General features: G+C 34.4%; 1 protein-coding gene across 1 annotated transcript; it reads left to right on the top strand.

Moving 5' to 3' along the window:
* Positions 1 to 319: 319 nt before the first annotated feature.
* On the top strand, positions 320 to 14,295 carry LOC149413899 (uncharacterized). Its single transcript, XM_089643917.1, has 8 exons — positions 320 to 386; positions 1,346 to 1,449; positions 11,236 to 11,372; positions 11,455 to 11,616; positions 11,834 to 11,859; positions 11,970 to 12,092; positions 12,672 to 12,740; positions 13,451 to 14,295. Exons 1-8 carry the CDS (start codon positions 320 to 322, stop codon positions 13,840 to 13,842), a joined length of 1,080 nt encoding a protein of 359 aa, XP_089500043.1. The 3' UTR covers positions 13,843 to 14,295.
* Positions 14,296 to 14,495: the final 200 nt, after the last annotated feature.

Here is a 14,495-nt window from a genome sequence, read left to right as displayed (position 1 = left end):
TTTAATAATATGCTTTTGAGTTATTTGTAAAGGCTTGATAAATGCATTAAGCGCACCACCCCATCCTATAATGCCGCAAATAATTGAAGATTGCGCATGAGAAAAATATGTAATTCCTACTTTTCAATTAGAGATAGTTTAATTTGTTTTCGATTCCCAATTTAGATTTGTTTCAATAATAAAACCCAAATTTATAATGTTTTCAACTTTAGCGAACAAAGAGATATACTAACAAAAAAAAATACTCAATTCACACAAGTCAGTTCTGTTTCAGGTCCATTTTGTGATCTTCGACAAGTAACCATCACATGACAGTGCCATGGATCTTCCCAACCCAGAGAGTGTTTGCATCAAGACGGAGACAGGGTCCCAGAAAGAAGACGCAGGTAAAGTAGAAATGTTTGTAGTATGTCGAAAGTACTCCGACGGCTAGTAAGTTTATGGAACAATTTATTCTGCAAAACTGTAGATAGGAATCTAAATTCCTGTTTATTGTGGAATAGAACGTTACAAAGACTAATGCATATAAACGAAATGATCTCTACCTGTACACCCAAACATAAGTTGCTTTTGTATTTCCGTTAAATGTTTAGTATTAAAACAGTTTTGGATAATATTTACCATTTTTCCCATCGTATACTATCATACCTACTTTCCATTTCCTTCCTTAAAAACAGCCTTACTCACATTGAAAGAAGATGATCTGTTGCATTGTAAATTGTCGTAAGTCGACATTCGTATTCGTGTCGTGTGGCAAGAAGGTGTAATCGTCGTGTCCTCGTCGTATATTCACACGCTTTGTGCTCTGTTTGCAAATATTAAAATCATATTAAAGATTATCTCGTTTTGGAAGAAATTTCACCATGCGAACAGTGCAAGTTAGTCGACAGCCCTACTGCCGGGATTCATGGGAATTCAAGGTAGGTTGTTTCTATCATTCCACATTCCAATTGAATGAGCTTTACACTGTCGTATTTCTTGTGGATTTGATTTACAGTTCATTTCCGTGTAATAGAACACGTTAAATAAACCTTATAGGAAATTGCTAGACGTAACAAACTTTTACGCCCCAAATAATACCCCGCTAAAAGTTCATGATTCCTTAAGGTTTTTAAGGCTAAAAAACTTCAGTTACTTTACTGTCAATGTGCTCTCTTTCTATGTGATTTGTGAATCACAAAGAACTAATGAAAATGTGTTATTGGTGCAGGAAACAATAATTGAAAATCAAACGCTCCCGTTTAAAGGTGTCTCCGGTGAAAGCATCGATCCCAGAAGCGGGCATCTGGGGTCCTTCTTATTACTTCAAGTTACCTTATGTTAATTATCATATATTATATAACAGGTGGAATTAATGTGGAAACTGTTCCCATCAAGGCAGAACCAGGGCCCCGAGAACAAGATGGAGGGGGAATTACCTTTACAGAAATAGACGTAGACCTGCTAGATGTTAAAAAACAATGCTTAGAGCAGTCTGAAAGAATTACCCCGATACCAGGTAAAATCAAGTATTCTTTGTAAATTCACAAGTTTAATTTTATAAATAATGTTGTCTGTTATGAATTGATTTATTTAACTTCTATAAAACTTTCTTCTGCAGACTTAACAACAAATCTGAAGACACGTCTGGGAAATTCCTGCTCTTCTGAGTCAAAGTTAGAACTTCACTTCCGCGACCGCGCTGGAGTTAAAACTTTTAAATGTACTTACTGTAACTATTCGAGTACAGCTAATCTGAAGATGCACATGCTGACTCACAGTGGAGAAAAAGCTTTTGCTTGTGTTGACTACACATATTCATGTTCTAGAAATGCAGACTTAAAGAGACACATGGTTACTCACAGTGGAGAAAAGCCTTTTTCATGTTCCGACTGCAAAAAATCATTTTCTCAGACGGGAACTTTGACGAAACACATGCTGACTCATAGTGGAGTAAAACCCTTTTCATGTACCGACTGCAAAAAATTATTTTCACAAAAGGCCCATTTGACGAGCCACATGCTGACTCATAGTGGAGAAAAAGCTTTCGCTTGTGTTGACTGTACATATTCATGTTTTCGAAAAGCAGACTTGAAGAGTCACATGCTGACTCACAGAGGAGAAAAGCCTTTTTCATGTTCCGACTGCAAAAAATCATTTTCTTTGAAGGGAAATTTGACGAAACACATGCTGACTCATAGTGGAGTAAAACCCTTTTCATGTACCGATTGCAAAAAATTATTTTCACAAAAGGCCCATTTGACGAGCCACATGCTGACTCATAGTGGAGAAAAAGCTTTCGCTTGTGTTGACTGTACATATTCATGTTCTAGAAAAGCAAACTTTAAGAGACATATGGTGACTCACAGTGGAGAAAAACCTTTTGCTTGTGTTGACTGTACATATTCATGTTCTGGAAAGCAAGGTTTGAAAAGGCACATGCTAACTCACAGTGGAGAAAAAGCTTTTTCTTGTGTTGACTGTAAATATTCATGTTATCAAAAGGAAGGTTTGAAGACGCACATTCTTACTCACCGTGGAGAAAAGCCTCTTTCATTTTCCGACTGCAAAAAATCATTTTATGGGAAGGAAAATTCGGCGCACCACATGCTGATTCATAGTGGAGTAAAACCGTTTTCATGTACCGACTGCAAAAAAATATTTTCACAAAGGCCCATTTGACGAGCCACATGCTGACTCATAGTGGAGAAAAAGCTTTCGCTTGTGTTGACTGTACATATTCATGTTCTGGAAAGCAAGGTTTGAAAAGTTACATGCTTACTCACAGTGGAGAAAAAGCTTTTTCTTGTGTTGACTGTAAATATTCATGTTATCGAAGGGAAGGTTTGAAGACGCACATTCTAATTCACAGTGGAGAAAAGCCTCTTTCATTTTCCGACTGCAAAAAATCATTTTATGGGAAGGAAAATTCGGCGCACCACATGCTGATTCATAGTGGAGTAAAACCGTTTTCATGTACCGACTGCAAAAAATTATTTCCACAAAAGGCCCATTTGACGCGCCACATGCTGACTCATAGTGGAGAGAAACCGTTTTTTATGTCCCGACTGCAAAAAATTATTTGCTCGAAAGGAAAATTTAACGAAGCATATGCTGACTCATATTTAAGAAAAACCTTTTGCTTGTTTTTCGTGCCTCTCTTTGTGCAAAAAATATTTTTTTTCAAAATGAAAATTTAACGAACCACAAGCTGACTCTAATGGAGAAACGCTATTTTCATGCAAAAAATCATTTTCCCGAAAGAGATATTTAATGCACCACATGGTAACTCATCGTGAAGAGAAGCCTTTTTCATCTTCCGATTGCAAAAAATCATTTACTCGAGAGGCACATTTGCATGTTCCGCATGACCTAAAGATCATCAGTACACTATCGTTATAAGCTTTTTTAATTGCTGCCCCACTGTAAGAGCAGATTGAAGGATTATAACACTAATTGTGTACAAAATTTTGAAATAAGTTACACGAAAACAAAATACTTGAATTAAATATGTTACACAATTTTACGCATAAGCTCTCAAACCACAAAAAAATGCAATAATTATATCATATACCTTTGATTTATTTCTCTATAATTTATAAATAGCAATTATTTGAGGATATAGTTGACATTTCTATGTCAAGTATATCCTCATTTCTATGTCAAGGATAAAGCAAAGTAATATCACTTATTTAACAGGAACATAACGCCAAAAATCCATTAGGTGGGTTCTTAATTATATATTTTACATATATTTAAATTGTAAGTCAAAATATCAATGTAAAAGTTGTGGAACACTTTCGTTGTTCCACGTCTACTACAAGAAGAGCAAAACAAGTCTTCGTTATTGTATTTACCTATGTAATTCATTTCTCTGTAGTAATCTATTTACAATATATTTATTGCTTTTGTGTTTATTTCGTAGAACTCCAATTTATTTTTAACATTTTTTTTATTAAAATAAAATTTAATAATAAAATTATTAAGTTCTGCAAGTATCTTTTGGTTTTTGTTATTGTTGCAGCTGTTTCGGCTTTCAAGGCCATTTTCAAACTGTGGTTTTAACCACGTTTAGACGACTAATTTATATAATTCTATTTTACCCGCTCCCAAATTAAAATGATTTATTACCGGTTAAACCTATTTACTGATAAAATAATTGTGACAATAGATTTCATATTCTGTCTGGGTATTTTGAAGTCTGTTTTCCCATATTAATGTTATCTTAATTTCTTAATAAGCTGAAACAGCTGTAACAACAACAAAAACTATTTACAGTACATTGAAAAATGGAGACTTTACGCGATGTGGTAATGTATAAAGCTATAATAATTACTGATACTTTAGTGTAGACATACTGTAAACCATTATTATTAAATAAATGCTTTTCAGAACTAAAGGGAAATTAAACTAGAATACCAAGATAGAATGATCCCAACATCCTTTGTAAATCAACCTTTCATTCATTGAAAGCTAAACATTATTATTATTACGTTTATTTGAATGCACTGTGTAATGTAATTAATTTATACTTGTTTATATAAAGCCCGACAGGCGTAAATTAATAAATAAATGAATAATTTCTTGCAATTTCATTTCATGTTATAATTACTTGTAAAGATGTAACTTGTTTTATGGGTGCAGAAAATGTTTGCAAATAAAAAGGTTGCAATTATTTTGTTTTAGTTTGGTCTTGGGAAACTACCGAAACATCCAACACGCGATTTTCCCGCAGTGGTGGGAAGAGAGGGTAGACTGCCAAGCAAATCCCCCTCGGCAGAAACTCACTTTCATCGACATGCAGAGTTATATCCCAAGACTGTGGTATAATTGTCACAATAATACATCATAGAGGACCTTGATTTAATGGTAGGTACATGAAATTGAATCAACATTTATATGTCTGGGGTATCCAACTCATAATTTATAATTTTGTATAAAAATATAAGTATATAAATATAAAAATATAAATTTTCTTCTAACACTTAACTTATGCAAGTTCAATGAATGTAATAAGAAGTCATAATCTCCTGTTTCTAAAGGAATTCCAAGCCTAAAATTAATACACCGCAAAAATTTGCGTTGGACTCTTTCAATTGTATTAAGGCGTATTAACCAGCGACCGAGAATTCGAATTTGGTCAAAAGACGGTCTCGCAATCGGACGTTTTTTAGAACGAGACAGAAATACCATATTCATTCCACTGCCAGCAGTACACTCCGTGCGGCGGTCGAAACCTACAGCATGGTTCCGATGAAATAACAATTATTGTGTTTGAATTTTCGGTTGTAGCTTTCTTCCTAATAAGTAGTTACATACATATTTGTAAATTATACGTCGGAGTGCGTAAACATAAATAAATACAAATGCAGTGCGTTGACATAGTAGGTACAAAATAGGTAGGTATTTGAATAAACTTTTTTTTTTAATTTTTCAAATATTTTTATTCACTTGTTTTTTTTTTAAATTTTATTTTACATAGGTTTAACAAAAGTGATTAACATTAAGTTTGATTGTAAAAAATCTCTCGTCTTACATATTTATCCGTTTGTAAGATAGGTATTACCAGTAAGTTTTATTTCTAATACTTAAAGTAAGTATATCAAAATAACCTCGTTTTTTTTGCTTCTAAAACAAGAAGCTCAATTCACAATATGACATTATGAAACTGACAAAAAGTAACACTAAAAATACTAAATATGTTGAATTATACCAATGTAATAGGGAATTGGACAATAGAATAGAAATGATTAACAAAAACATGATTTGAATCGCACATCACGAATCAAAAACGTTATTTTGACGGGAATCATATACGAATAGACTAAAATGCGGCATTGCCTGCTCTTTTGTAGCCAGTTAAATACATTTATATGAGGAAGATTTCGAAACAGAAATTGTACAGCTTAATGTGTAACTAAGAAAATTTTATTACAAATAAGTTTACATGGAAATGGAATTAATCTCCTTCGAAGTACTGTGCTTGACTAGAGATATACTTATCCCAACGTTGAATCCATGACTGGAAACATTTTACCACGAGTTACCCGACACCGTGTGTACAAGGTACTGTTGCATACGTGTTGCTCGCGCAACGCCGGGTAGTAAATTATGGTTTATGATTATCGCGGTAATTACAGTTGAATCGGTCACCGTAATATACCATGCATTTCCTGACACCATATATTCAAGGGTATGGTTTTGTGCGTGTAACTCGCGTAACGCCGGGAATAATTGCTAGTTTATAAATACCCCGATATTGACGGTTTCGGTCACCATAATATCCATGATTCACAATATATTGTAGGTATTACCTATTTAAATAATAATAATATTAATGTAAATTACACATACCGACGGAATTTTAGAGACAATATTTGCTTCAGAATCACAATCATTCGTCGGTAGGTGATTATTTTCCCTGAAAATTAAACAACACAAAATTATCGCTAAATTTTATAAAAAATATATGCGTATTCTGACTGATTCGTTTGAACGATCCTGTAGCATATAGAGTACGTACAATGTACAAGGATAATTAAATAAGACTAACCCTTTTTTTTCTGCAAATATTTCTCCCATGTACGTTTTTGATGACGAAATTTTTGTTTTCTTATAAAACTTTTGTCCGATAGTATTTTTCTCTCCATTTTTAAACGAGGAATTTCGTTAAAATGTTATCAAATAGACTGGCGTGGAATAGACGTCCGCTCGCCGCCCTGTCGCAGCGGGGAATGATAAAATTTCGGCTTGCGCCGGGGTAATCAGAAACAACGAACAAACAATAAACGCGAATCGAAATTAATTACTATTTTATACTTCAAGAATATATTTCTTGGTCATAAATTATTTTTAATGTTTCAATAATATCACAGTAAATTATTTTTGTAAAAAAATCTCAACTCTACCAATTTGTAAGGTCATAAATAAATAGTCAAATTGAGGGATTTTCGTCACAAAACGCGTCCTCGGATTTATTTATTAGTAATTTTATTTGAAATAAAAACAAAATTCTTATACATACATATGATAGATAATTTATTGATTGTTTATACTGTATTATTATATGATTTGAAATATTTGTTGTATAATACAACTTCGCCTTTGAAAATGCAACAAATCTGCGCATCGTCCAACGGTAACACTTTATTATGGTATGAAAATAATATTATTTTTCAAAATTTAACATCTTACTTTAATAGATAAAATAACGATCTTTCGAAATCAATTTGTGTTTTTCTCTAGAAAAGTGTCCATACGTCTAAAACTGGCCTCAAAAATGCCAAATTTCAGGTCAAGTCTACCTATTTCGCCTTAATGTGATTATTAAAGACAGGTGACCAAATTGTAGAGTTGTATTCTAGAATACTTCTAACAAAAGATGTGAACAGAATTTTTAATGTGTTGATATTTTTAAAATCCTTGGAAATTCTTACGATAAAACCTAACATTTTCATAGCCCTGTTAGCGATAGAAGTTATGTGAGATACAAAGCAGAGTTTCTGATCAAACATTATGCCTAGGTCAAGTACTTAGATTACAGAGATTAAGTTAAAATTACACAATGAATAATTATACATTATTGGGTGTTTGATTTTATGGAACCTAATAACTTGGCATTTGTTAATATTTAGTTGCAGTTTTTTACAAGAACACCATTTGAAAAAGTTGTTAAGGTTCTCTTGCAAGATTATACAGTAGTACACATCATTAATGACCCTAAACAACTTCATATCGTCGGCAAAAAGTAAAACTTTGACATTGTAGAATATGCTGGTAACGTCATTGATGAATAGGATAAATAATAAAGGTTTCAGGTGTGAACCTTGGGGGACTCCGCTGGTAGCAATAAATTCATTGGATAGAGAGATAGACAGTCATTAATCTTAACAAAAAGTGATCTATCAGATAAGTAAATGATCAACCATGCCAGTAAATTACCACTTATCACCCCTTTTACAAGTTTATTGATTATTACTAGATAGAATACAAATAGGTCTTTAATTGCATACATCATTTTCAGAACCCCTTTTGAACACTGGAGTGAGGTAGCTAGATTTCCAGCTATTGGGGAATTTACCTGTTTTAAGAGATTTGTTAAAGATTAAGTACAATGGATAGGATAGACTATTTACACCATTTTTTAGAAATATGGGTGGGATATTATCAGGACCAGAACTTGTTTTTGGTTCCATGAGTTTAATAGAGGCTATGATATCATTGCGTCAATCAATAGATCAGATATTTGCGAGTTAATATCAGTGAAAAATTCAGGAACATTGTCAACAAAGATATCATCCTCATATACGCTTGTGAAAAAGTCAGCAAATAGATTGAAAATATTCTCAGTTTTGGAACAAGTCTTACCACCATAGTTTATAATACTAGGGATAGATGCATAGTTGTTTTGTAATGATTTATAATATTTAAAGAAAGATTAAACATTAGATTTTATGGAGGTTTCAACTTCCTTATATAATTCTCGTAAAATTTATCTGAAATTACAGCGCACTGTTTACGCAATTTGTGAAATTCAGTAAACTCATGGAGTGTTCTCATTGTTTTGAATTTATGGTGAGTAATCTCTTTTTTTAAACTAAGTTAATAAGATCATTGGTGAACCATTTAGGAAAAGTTGATGTATTTCGTAAAGTAACAGGTACATGACTTTTACAAGCTTGTTTTAAGATACAGTAAAAATGTTCTATATTGTCATTTAATTCGCCATCATTCAGAAATGACCAATCAACATTCAGTAGGATGTTACAAATTTCAGTGTAATTTGCTTTACGAAAGTTATGAGACATTAATTTGATTTTAGGATTTTACATATGGTGTTGTTTATGGTTATATCTAAAGATGAATGTTAATTGTTCAAAGAAAGAAGAATTTCTGAGGATTTAGTTATAGTAACAGATTTGATATTAGAAAAAACTACATCCAGGGTTCGGTCATTGCTATTTTTGTTATCATTTAATTGATTTAAGTTTAAAAAGTTGGACATTTCGAGTATTTCTCATTCGATGTCAGATATGCTGGAGTTATTATTTCAAGATAAATCTGAGTATAATGTATCCCAATTAATGTTTGGTAGATTAAAGTCACCTGCAATGATTATTTTTGTTTCGGGATATTTAGATATTAGTATTTAAATTTCATCCATATGGTTTCTGTAAATAATTTGATCAGATGAAGGAGGAATATAAACACAACCTATTATTTTTTATTGTTTTTGTTTGTGTTAACCACTCTAAAAATATGTTCCACGTGTTTTTAAGTTGTAGTTCCTGTTGACTAATGCCTTAGTGATTGCTAACAAAACACCACCACCTCTTGATTTAGAACTGGTATTCTTGTTTCTATCCAATCTGTATATAAAGTGAATTGTAGCCCCAGTTCTGCTGTGTTGATATTAGAGTCAAGCCTAGTTTCAGTTAGGAAAAGGACATCGTGTGGAAGAGTTGGTGCAGTTGTTGAAAATTGACGAAGTTTTGTACGCATCCCACGTACGTTTTGATAAAAGCTTTTTATTGTTAGTTGTGACCTTAGTTTTTCGGCGTCGTAGTTACTATTTTTGGTGAGGAGTTTATATATTTAATTGTTTAATTCACTTCACCATTTTTCAGTCTAACAATTCCCTCCTTAGGTCTGCCGATTGCTTTCGCTGTAAAAAGGTCTGATCACATTTCATCTTTATTTGATCAGGAACATCACGTCTGTTTTGTAATATACGTTTCACTTGTGACGGTTCTGCAAATTTTATTAAGAATAGTATAAAAAAGTCTTACGGTACATTAACTTGAAAATTTAATAATTAATTGCTTGAACCTCTTATTTACCTAATTAACTTTAGCATATCACAGGTAAAATTTCATGAAGAACTGAATCTTGTTGTAATACCGATAAGCAAAACTGGTTTTAAAGCGAACATTATCAATCCTAGACCCATTAAAATTCTCATCTCGTTTTCAAAAGTAATAGAAAAAAATAAACTCCACGAAAATAGGTTCTGTTGACTCAAAGTTCTGTTTCAGGTCCATTTTGTGAGATTCGACCAAATACCAGCACATAACAGTGCGCTATCACAACAGTGCCATGGATCTTCCCAACCCAGAAAGTGTTTCCATAAAAGCGGAGTCGGGGTCCCAGGAAGGCGCAGGTGAAATAGAAATGCTGTGTACTAATATAGTTATCGACCTCCCGAATATAAAAATGTTTTTTTTTATATGTTTTTTATTTAGTTATAAACAAATCCATTTTATATCTTTTATAAGCCATTAATAATTACTTTTTTGTACAATTTACTTCTATGGCGTTTAGGCAAACTTAACACTTCATGTTTATAGCAACTTATTTTTTATAGCATTAAGGCATAATCCAAGAAAAGCTGCAGAGCTTTTAGGTTCTTTAACCACTGGAACGATTTCGGTCGAAAAATCGACCACTTTTATTTTTCTGCGATTGATATCGGTCCAAAAATGGACCGATTTTTCTAACATTCGTAAAATATTTATTGTAATTATTTAAAACGTTTCCATGGCCAGCTACTTGTTTTATCGAATAGCTGATAATATATTCTCTTTGTCTATGAACTTATCCGTTGTCTTTGAAGTGTTATTTAACGAGTTTTCGCGGTTTTTTTATGGCGTCCAGTCAAAAAACGAAATATTAAATTTTAACATTCACGAAATTTTAGTCTCTTCCTAAAATGCCGTAAGTAATTAATTTATTGGGTTTTTAACGCATAATTATATATCTGTGTAATCATGATTGACTTATCTATCTTTGAAATGCGTTTTTAATTCGTTTGTTTGTAATATATTGTTTTGGTGAAAGTTTTTGTGTAAAAATTCGTCGACTGAAGATGTCATCTGTTTTTGATTTAAAATAATTACATAAATACTGCACTCGCGCATTTGAAATATAGATATTCCATCAGAGTGATTCAAAACAAAGAGATATATATAAGTTTTATTTGAATTGGTTCATTATTAATACAGATATTTGCGAACCAATTATTTCAAGTCATATGTCAAAAAATCGACTCTTTTTTAGATGTAAAATGGTGTAAAGCCTTCGTCACACAATAAAAATTTAGTTAATTAGTTGTATAATTAATTAATTTGTGTACTTTTACCAAATTTGTGCAGAAACAGCTGTCGGGAAAGTCAGCACTCCACGACCCAATAATTATTTTCAAATTTTATATTAGTGCAATATTTAACAAAATTTAAACATTTAAGTACTTACATTAAGTGTCAATTTAAAATATATAGAGTGGTGCTGACTGCAAGAGGAGGCAGAGGAAGAGGGAGAGGTGGGGTACGAGCTGGTGCCGGACTACCTGCACGTGGACGTCAACGCAGAGCTGCAATTGCAGCCTCGTCTGGAGTGTTAGTATTTTTTAATGTTTTTTTATGAAAGTACTTTGCTGTGGCCGTTGAACTCATCATATATTTGTATTTATTTAAACAGCGACCCTGCTTTGCTACTGGTGCGAGAGGATCGCGTCAAGGCCCTAAAGGCTGTTAGGGCCCTGCCTGCTTCCTTCCGGCTAGAGCTGGAAAGCCGAAAATTCAAGAAGCAGGCGGCGCGCATTTTGCTCCCTACCGCACCTCCAAGAAAAACTAAACAAAAGTAAGCAATCGTATTTAGATGCTTGACACAATATTATTGTTTTTTCCCGACAGCGTTCCACTCTTACTGTGAGAGTTGGTAAGATCAGCGCTCTGTGCATTTGGCACATTCAGTGCATATTTTACAGAGTTCTAATTTTATTGTTTATTTACATACTGTACTTACTGTTTCACACGTGAATGAGAACAATTTATATGATTTATGTAAATGTTTTCAGAATTCCATCTCCGGAGAGAACAACGTGTCCCTTTTCACAAGTGACGCCTTCACCGTTGCCACGACCCGTACCACCACCGTGGATGTCCACACCCAATCAACGGCTCCCAATGCACCAATTATGCCTATCCGTGCAGCATCTCCCGAGCCGTTACCTGGGACATCGCGGAGTGGGGAACTCTTCTCTCCGGAGGCCGGCTATCACAGCGAGCTGTGGGTGGACGTGCCATTCTACGAAGAATTGTCGGCGTTTGGGAACGGTGAGTTTATTTTTTGAAATGTCATACCAGGGGCTCAATATAAAATCAATTATCTATATTTTATATTGATATCCCTAGCACAGTTTCACTGTTGGTATATTGGCAGGAAATAAGCATAGTACTTAAAAATTCCACATAACAAACATACAAAATGTATTGTTGTTATGACGTGGATGCATCATTACACATCTTTTTTTTCTATAACGGGTATTGCAGAGTGAGAAATAAGACATGCCGAACTTCTTTGCGAGGATTACATTTGATTCACCGGCTTCTAAACGGTGTAATACAGCATTTTTTTCTTAAATTGAAAAAACACTTTCGCTTCACGGGACTCATTGTGTCGAGCTTCTTAGTCAAAAGCGAGGCTGTATTGGTAGGTAGGTTTTGTAACCGGACAAATTATCATTAAAATAGGTCGCTTTACGTAGTTGGTCACTTTAAACGGATACGTTTTCCTACTAAAAGCTATGAAACCTTACTAGAGTTTACATTATCGTCACTTAAAACAGTAGACCGTTAAATGCAAAGTCATTATATCCAAATTCTACTGTAAATTTGTGTTTTCTTTTATTTCAGAGTCAGACATGGGCAGAAACAGTAACGTGGACGAGGCAGCTGTACTAGAAGAGTCTGTACTTGGAAACCGTGAGTTATAAAACTAACTAACTTACCTTCACGCCATTTCGGTAGGCAGAGAGGATGAACCACCATGCAACTCGATCTTGGCACACACACTCTTTTCTTCATTCCATACCTACCTGACTGTGCTATTCTGACTCCTGACATTGCCCGCCTCAAGTATTTGATTAACTTTTTATTTATTTTTTTATATGAATACCTCACAAGAGCCTTTTTTATCAACCACAATTTAAATACTAACGCAGACCCGTGAAAAATCATTAGATATATATTTTTTTATGTGCTTACCGCACATGAGTATCAATTGCTCCCCACCGTATGGAGCCAGTGAGACTATGGCATCCCCAATCGGGGTATGTTGTGAGGCTGAAGGTAGCGGGGAGGGGAAGGAGGTGTGGAAGAGGGAGGTGGAAAAGTACCTGGCTATTCAGAACTGGTCACCAAACACGGCTTAAGCCATTTCAAGCAACGTTTCAATTCTGAATGTGGTCTTACACCAGGGCGATACTATGGGTATCTTCCACTCTGGAACGTGCCGCAAATATAATATATATTATTTTTAATGAATTTTGTGTGAACATAACACTTATTATTCAAATATAATTTATTTGATTTGATCCCGCGACCATCGTATTGCGAGTCATAAGCCGTACCAGAGGCAGTGGGTTATCGTAATATAGACACATTAAATTAATTTGGGTTTTCTGTTGTTTCAGAAATGGATATGGACAGATCGAGCGACGAGGATGACGAAGCGAGCGACGTCGACCACGAAGAGAGCGATGAGGATACATGCCACCAATACCTTATCATAATATTATCAACGTTTCACCTAACTCCCATAGACTTTAGTAGACAAGACCAGGTAGATAGTGAGGCAATGCGTTCGATTCTGCCGCCTGAAGGTTACTCTTTCGATTGGTCTAATGATATCTTACGGGATAAGGGAGACTTTCACAGGCACGCCAAGACCAACTTTCAATACCGACGAAATGGGCAAACCTTTCTTAAAATCTTTGATGCAGATTTCGTTGAACTGATCGCGAGAGAGACCAACAGGTATGCAGATCAATCAGACTTACAAACCTCAACTCGTACTAGACTATAACAAGGTAATGGGGGGGGTTGACCGAAAAGATCAGCTTTTGTCAGGCTTCCCCATTGAACGACAGCGAAACCTGGTCTGGTACAAGAAGCTTTTCAGGAGACTACTAAGCGTTTCGGTGCAGAATGCGTATATATTGTACGGCTCAAAGCTCCGCAAGGAAAATAAACGCATTTTGTACCGAAACTTCAGGAGTGAGGTTGCGGATGAACTCCTTCTGCTGTTCTGTCGTAGTCAAATTGACACGACTGTGCGGACCATTGGCCTAATAGCTGAAGGAAAGACTCTGCGACCTATCCTGAAAGGCAACCACTTCGTGGTCCGTAGCGGGAAAAAGGTGAAATGTGCGTGGTGCAACATAAATAACATTTTCAAAAGGACCCTTACAAAGTGTGATGTGTGTGATGTGGCATTATGCTATGATTGCATGAAGCCATATCACACTACAATATAGATTTGCTGAGGGTTTTTTTTTATTTCATTTTTTTCTTTTTTGGTTTTTTAGTTATGAAATTCAAATTTATAAATTTAATTAAATTTGTTTGAACATCAATTATGATGGCCTGGATGGCTGGAATTAATCATTTCTTTCCGCATACTCACGTCTCATGTTATGTTGTCCTCAAAGGTTCTATATGATAAGGTTCGGTGGACAT

This window comes from Hesperophylax consimilis, chromosome 20 (genome assembly GCF_061612785.1).
Source record: "Hesperophylax consimilis isolate HC1 chromosome 20, BYU_Hcon_1.0, whole genome shotgun sequence".
Lineage (NCBI taxonomy): Eukaryota > Metazoa > Arthropoda > Insecta > Trichoptera > Limnephilidae > Hesperophylax > Hesperophylax consimilis.
Note: the sequence above shows the minus strand (reverse complement) of the source record. Positions and strands in the feature narration are given on the sequence as shown.

Coding starts and splice junctions, on each gene's coding strand:
- LOC149413899 (XM_089643917.1), top strand. CDS start 320: ATGGATCTTCCCAACCCAGAGAGTGTTTGCATCAAGACGGAGACAGGG. Junction 387..1,345: donor GTCCCAGAAAGAAGACGCAG/GTAAAGTAGAAA, acceptor ATTATATAACAG/GTGGAATTAATGTGGAAACT. Junction 11,860..11,969: donor ATCTCCGGAGAGAACAACGT/GTCCCTTTTCAC, acceptor CTATCCGTGCAG/CATCTCCCGAGCCGTTACCT.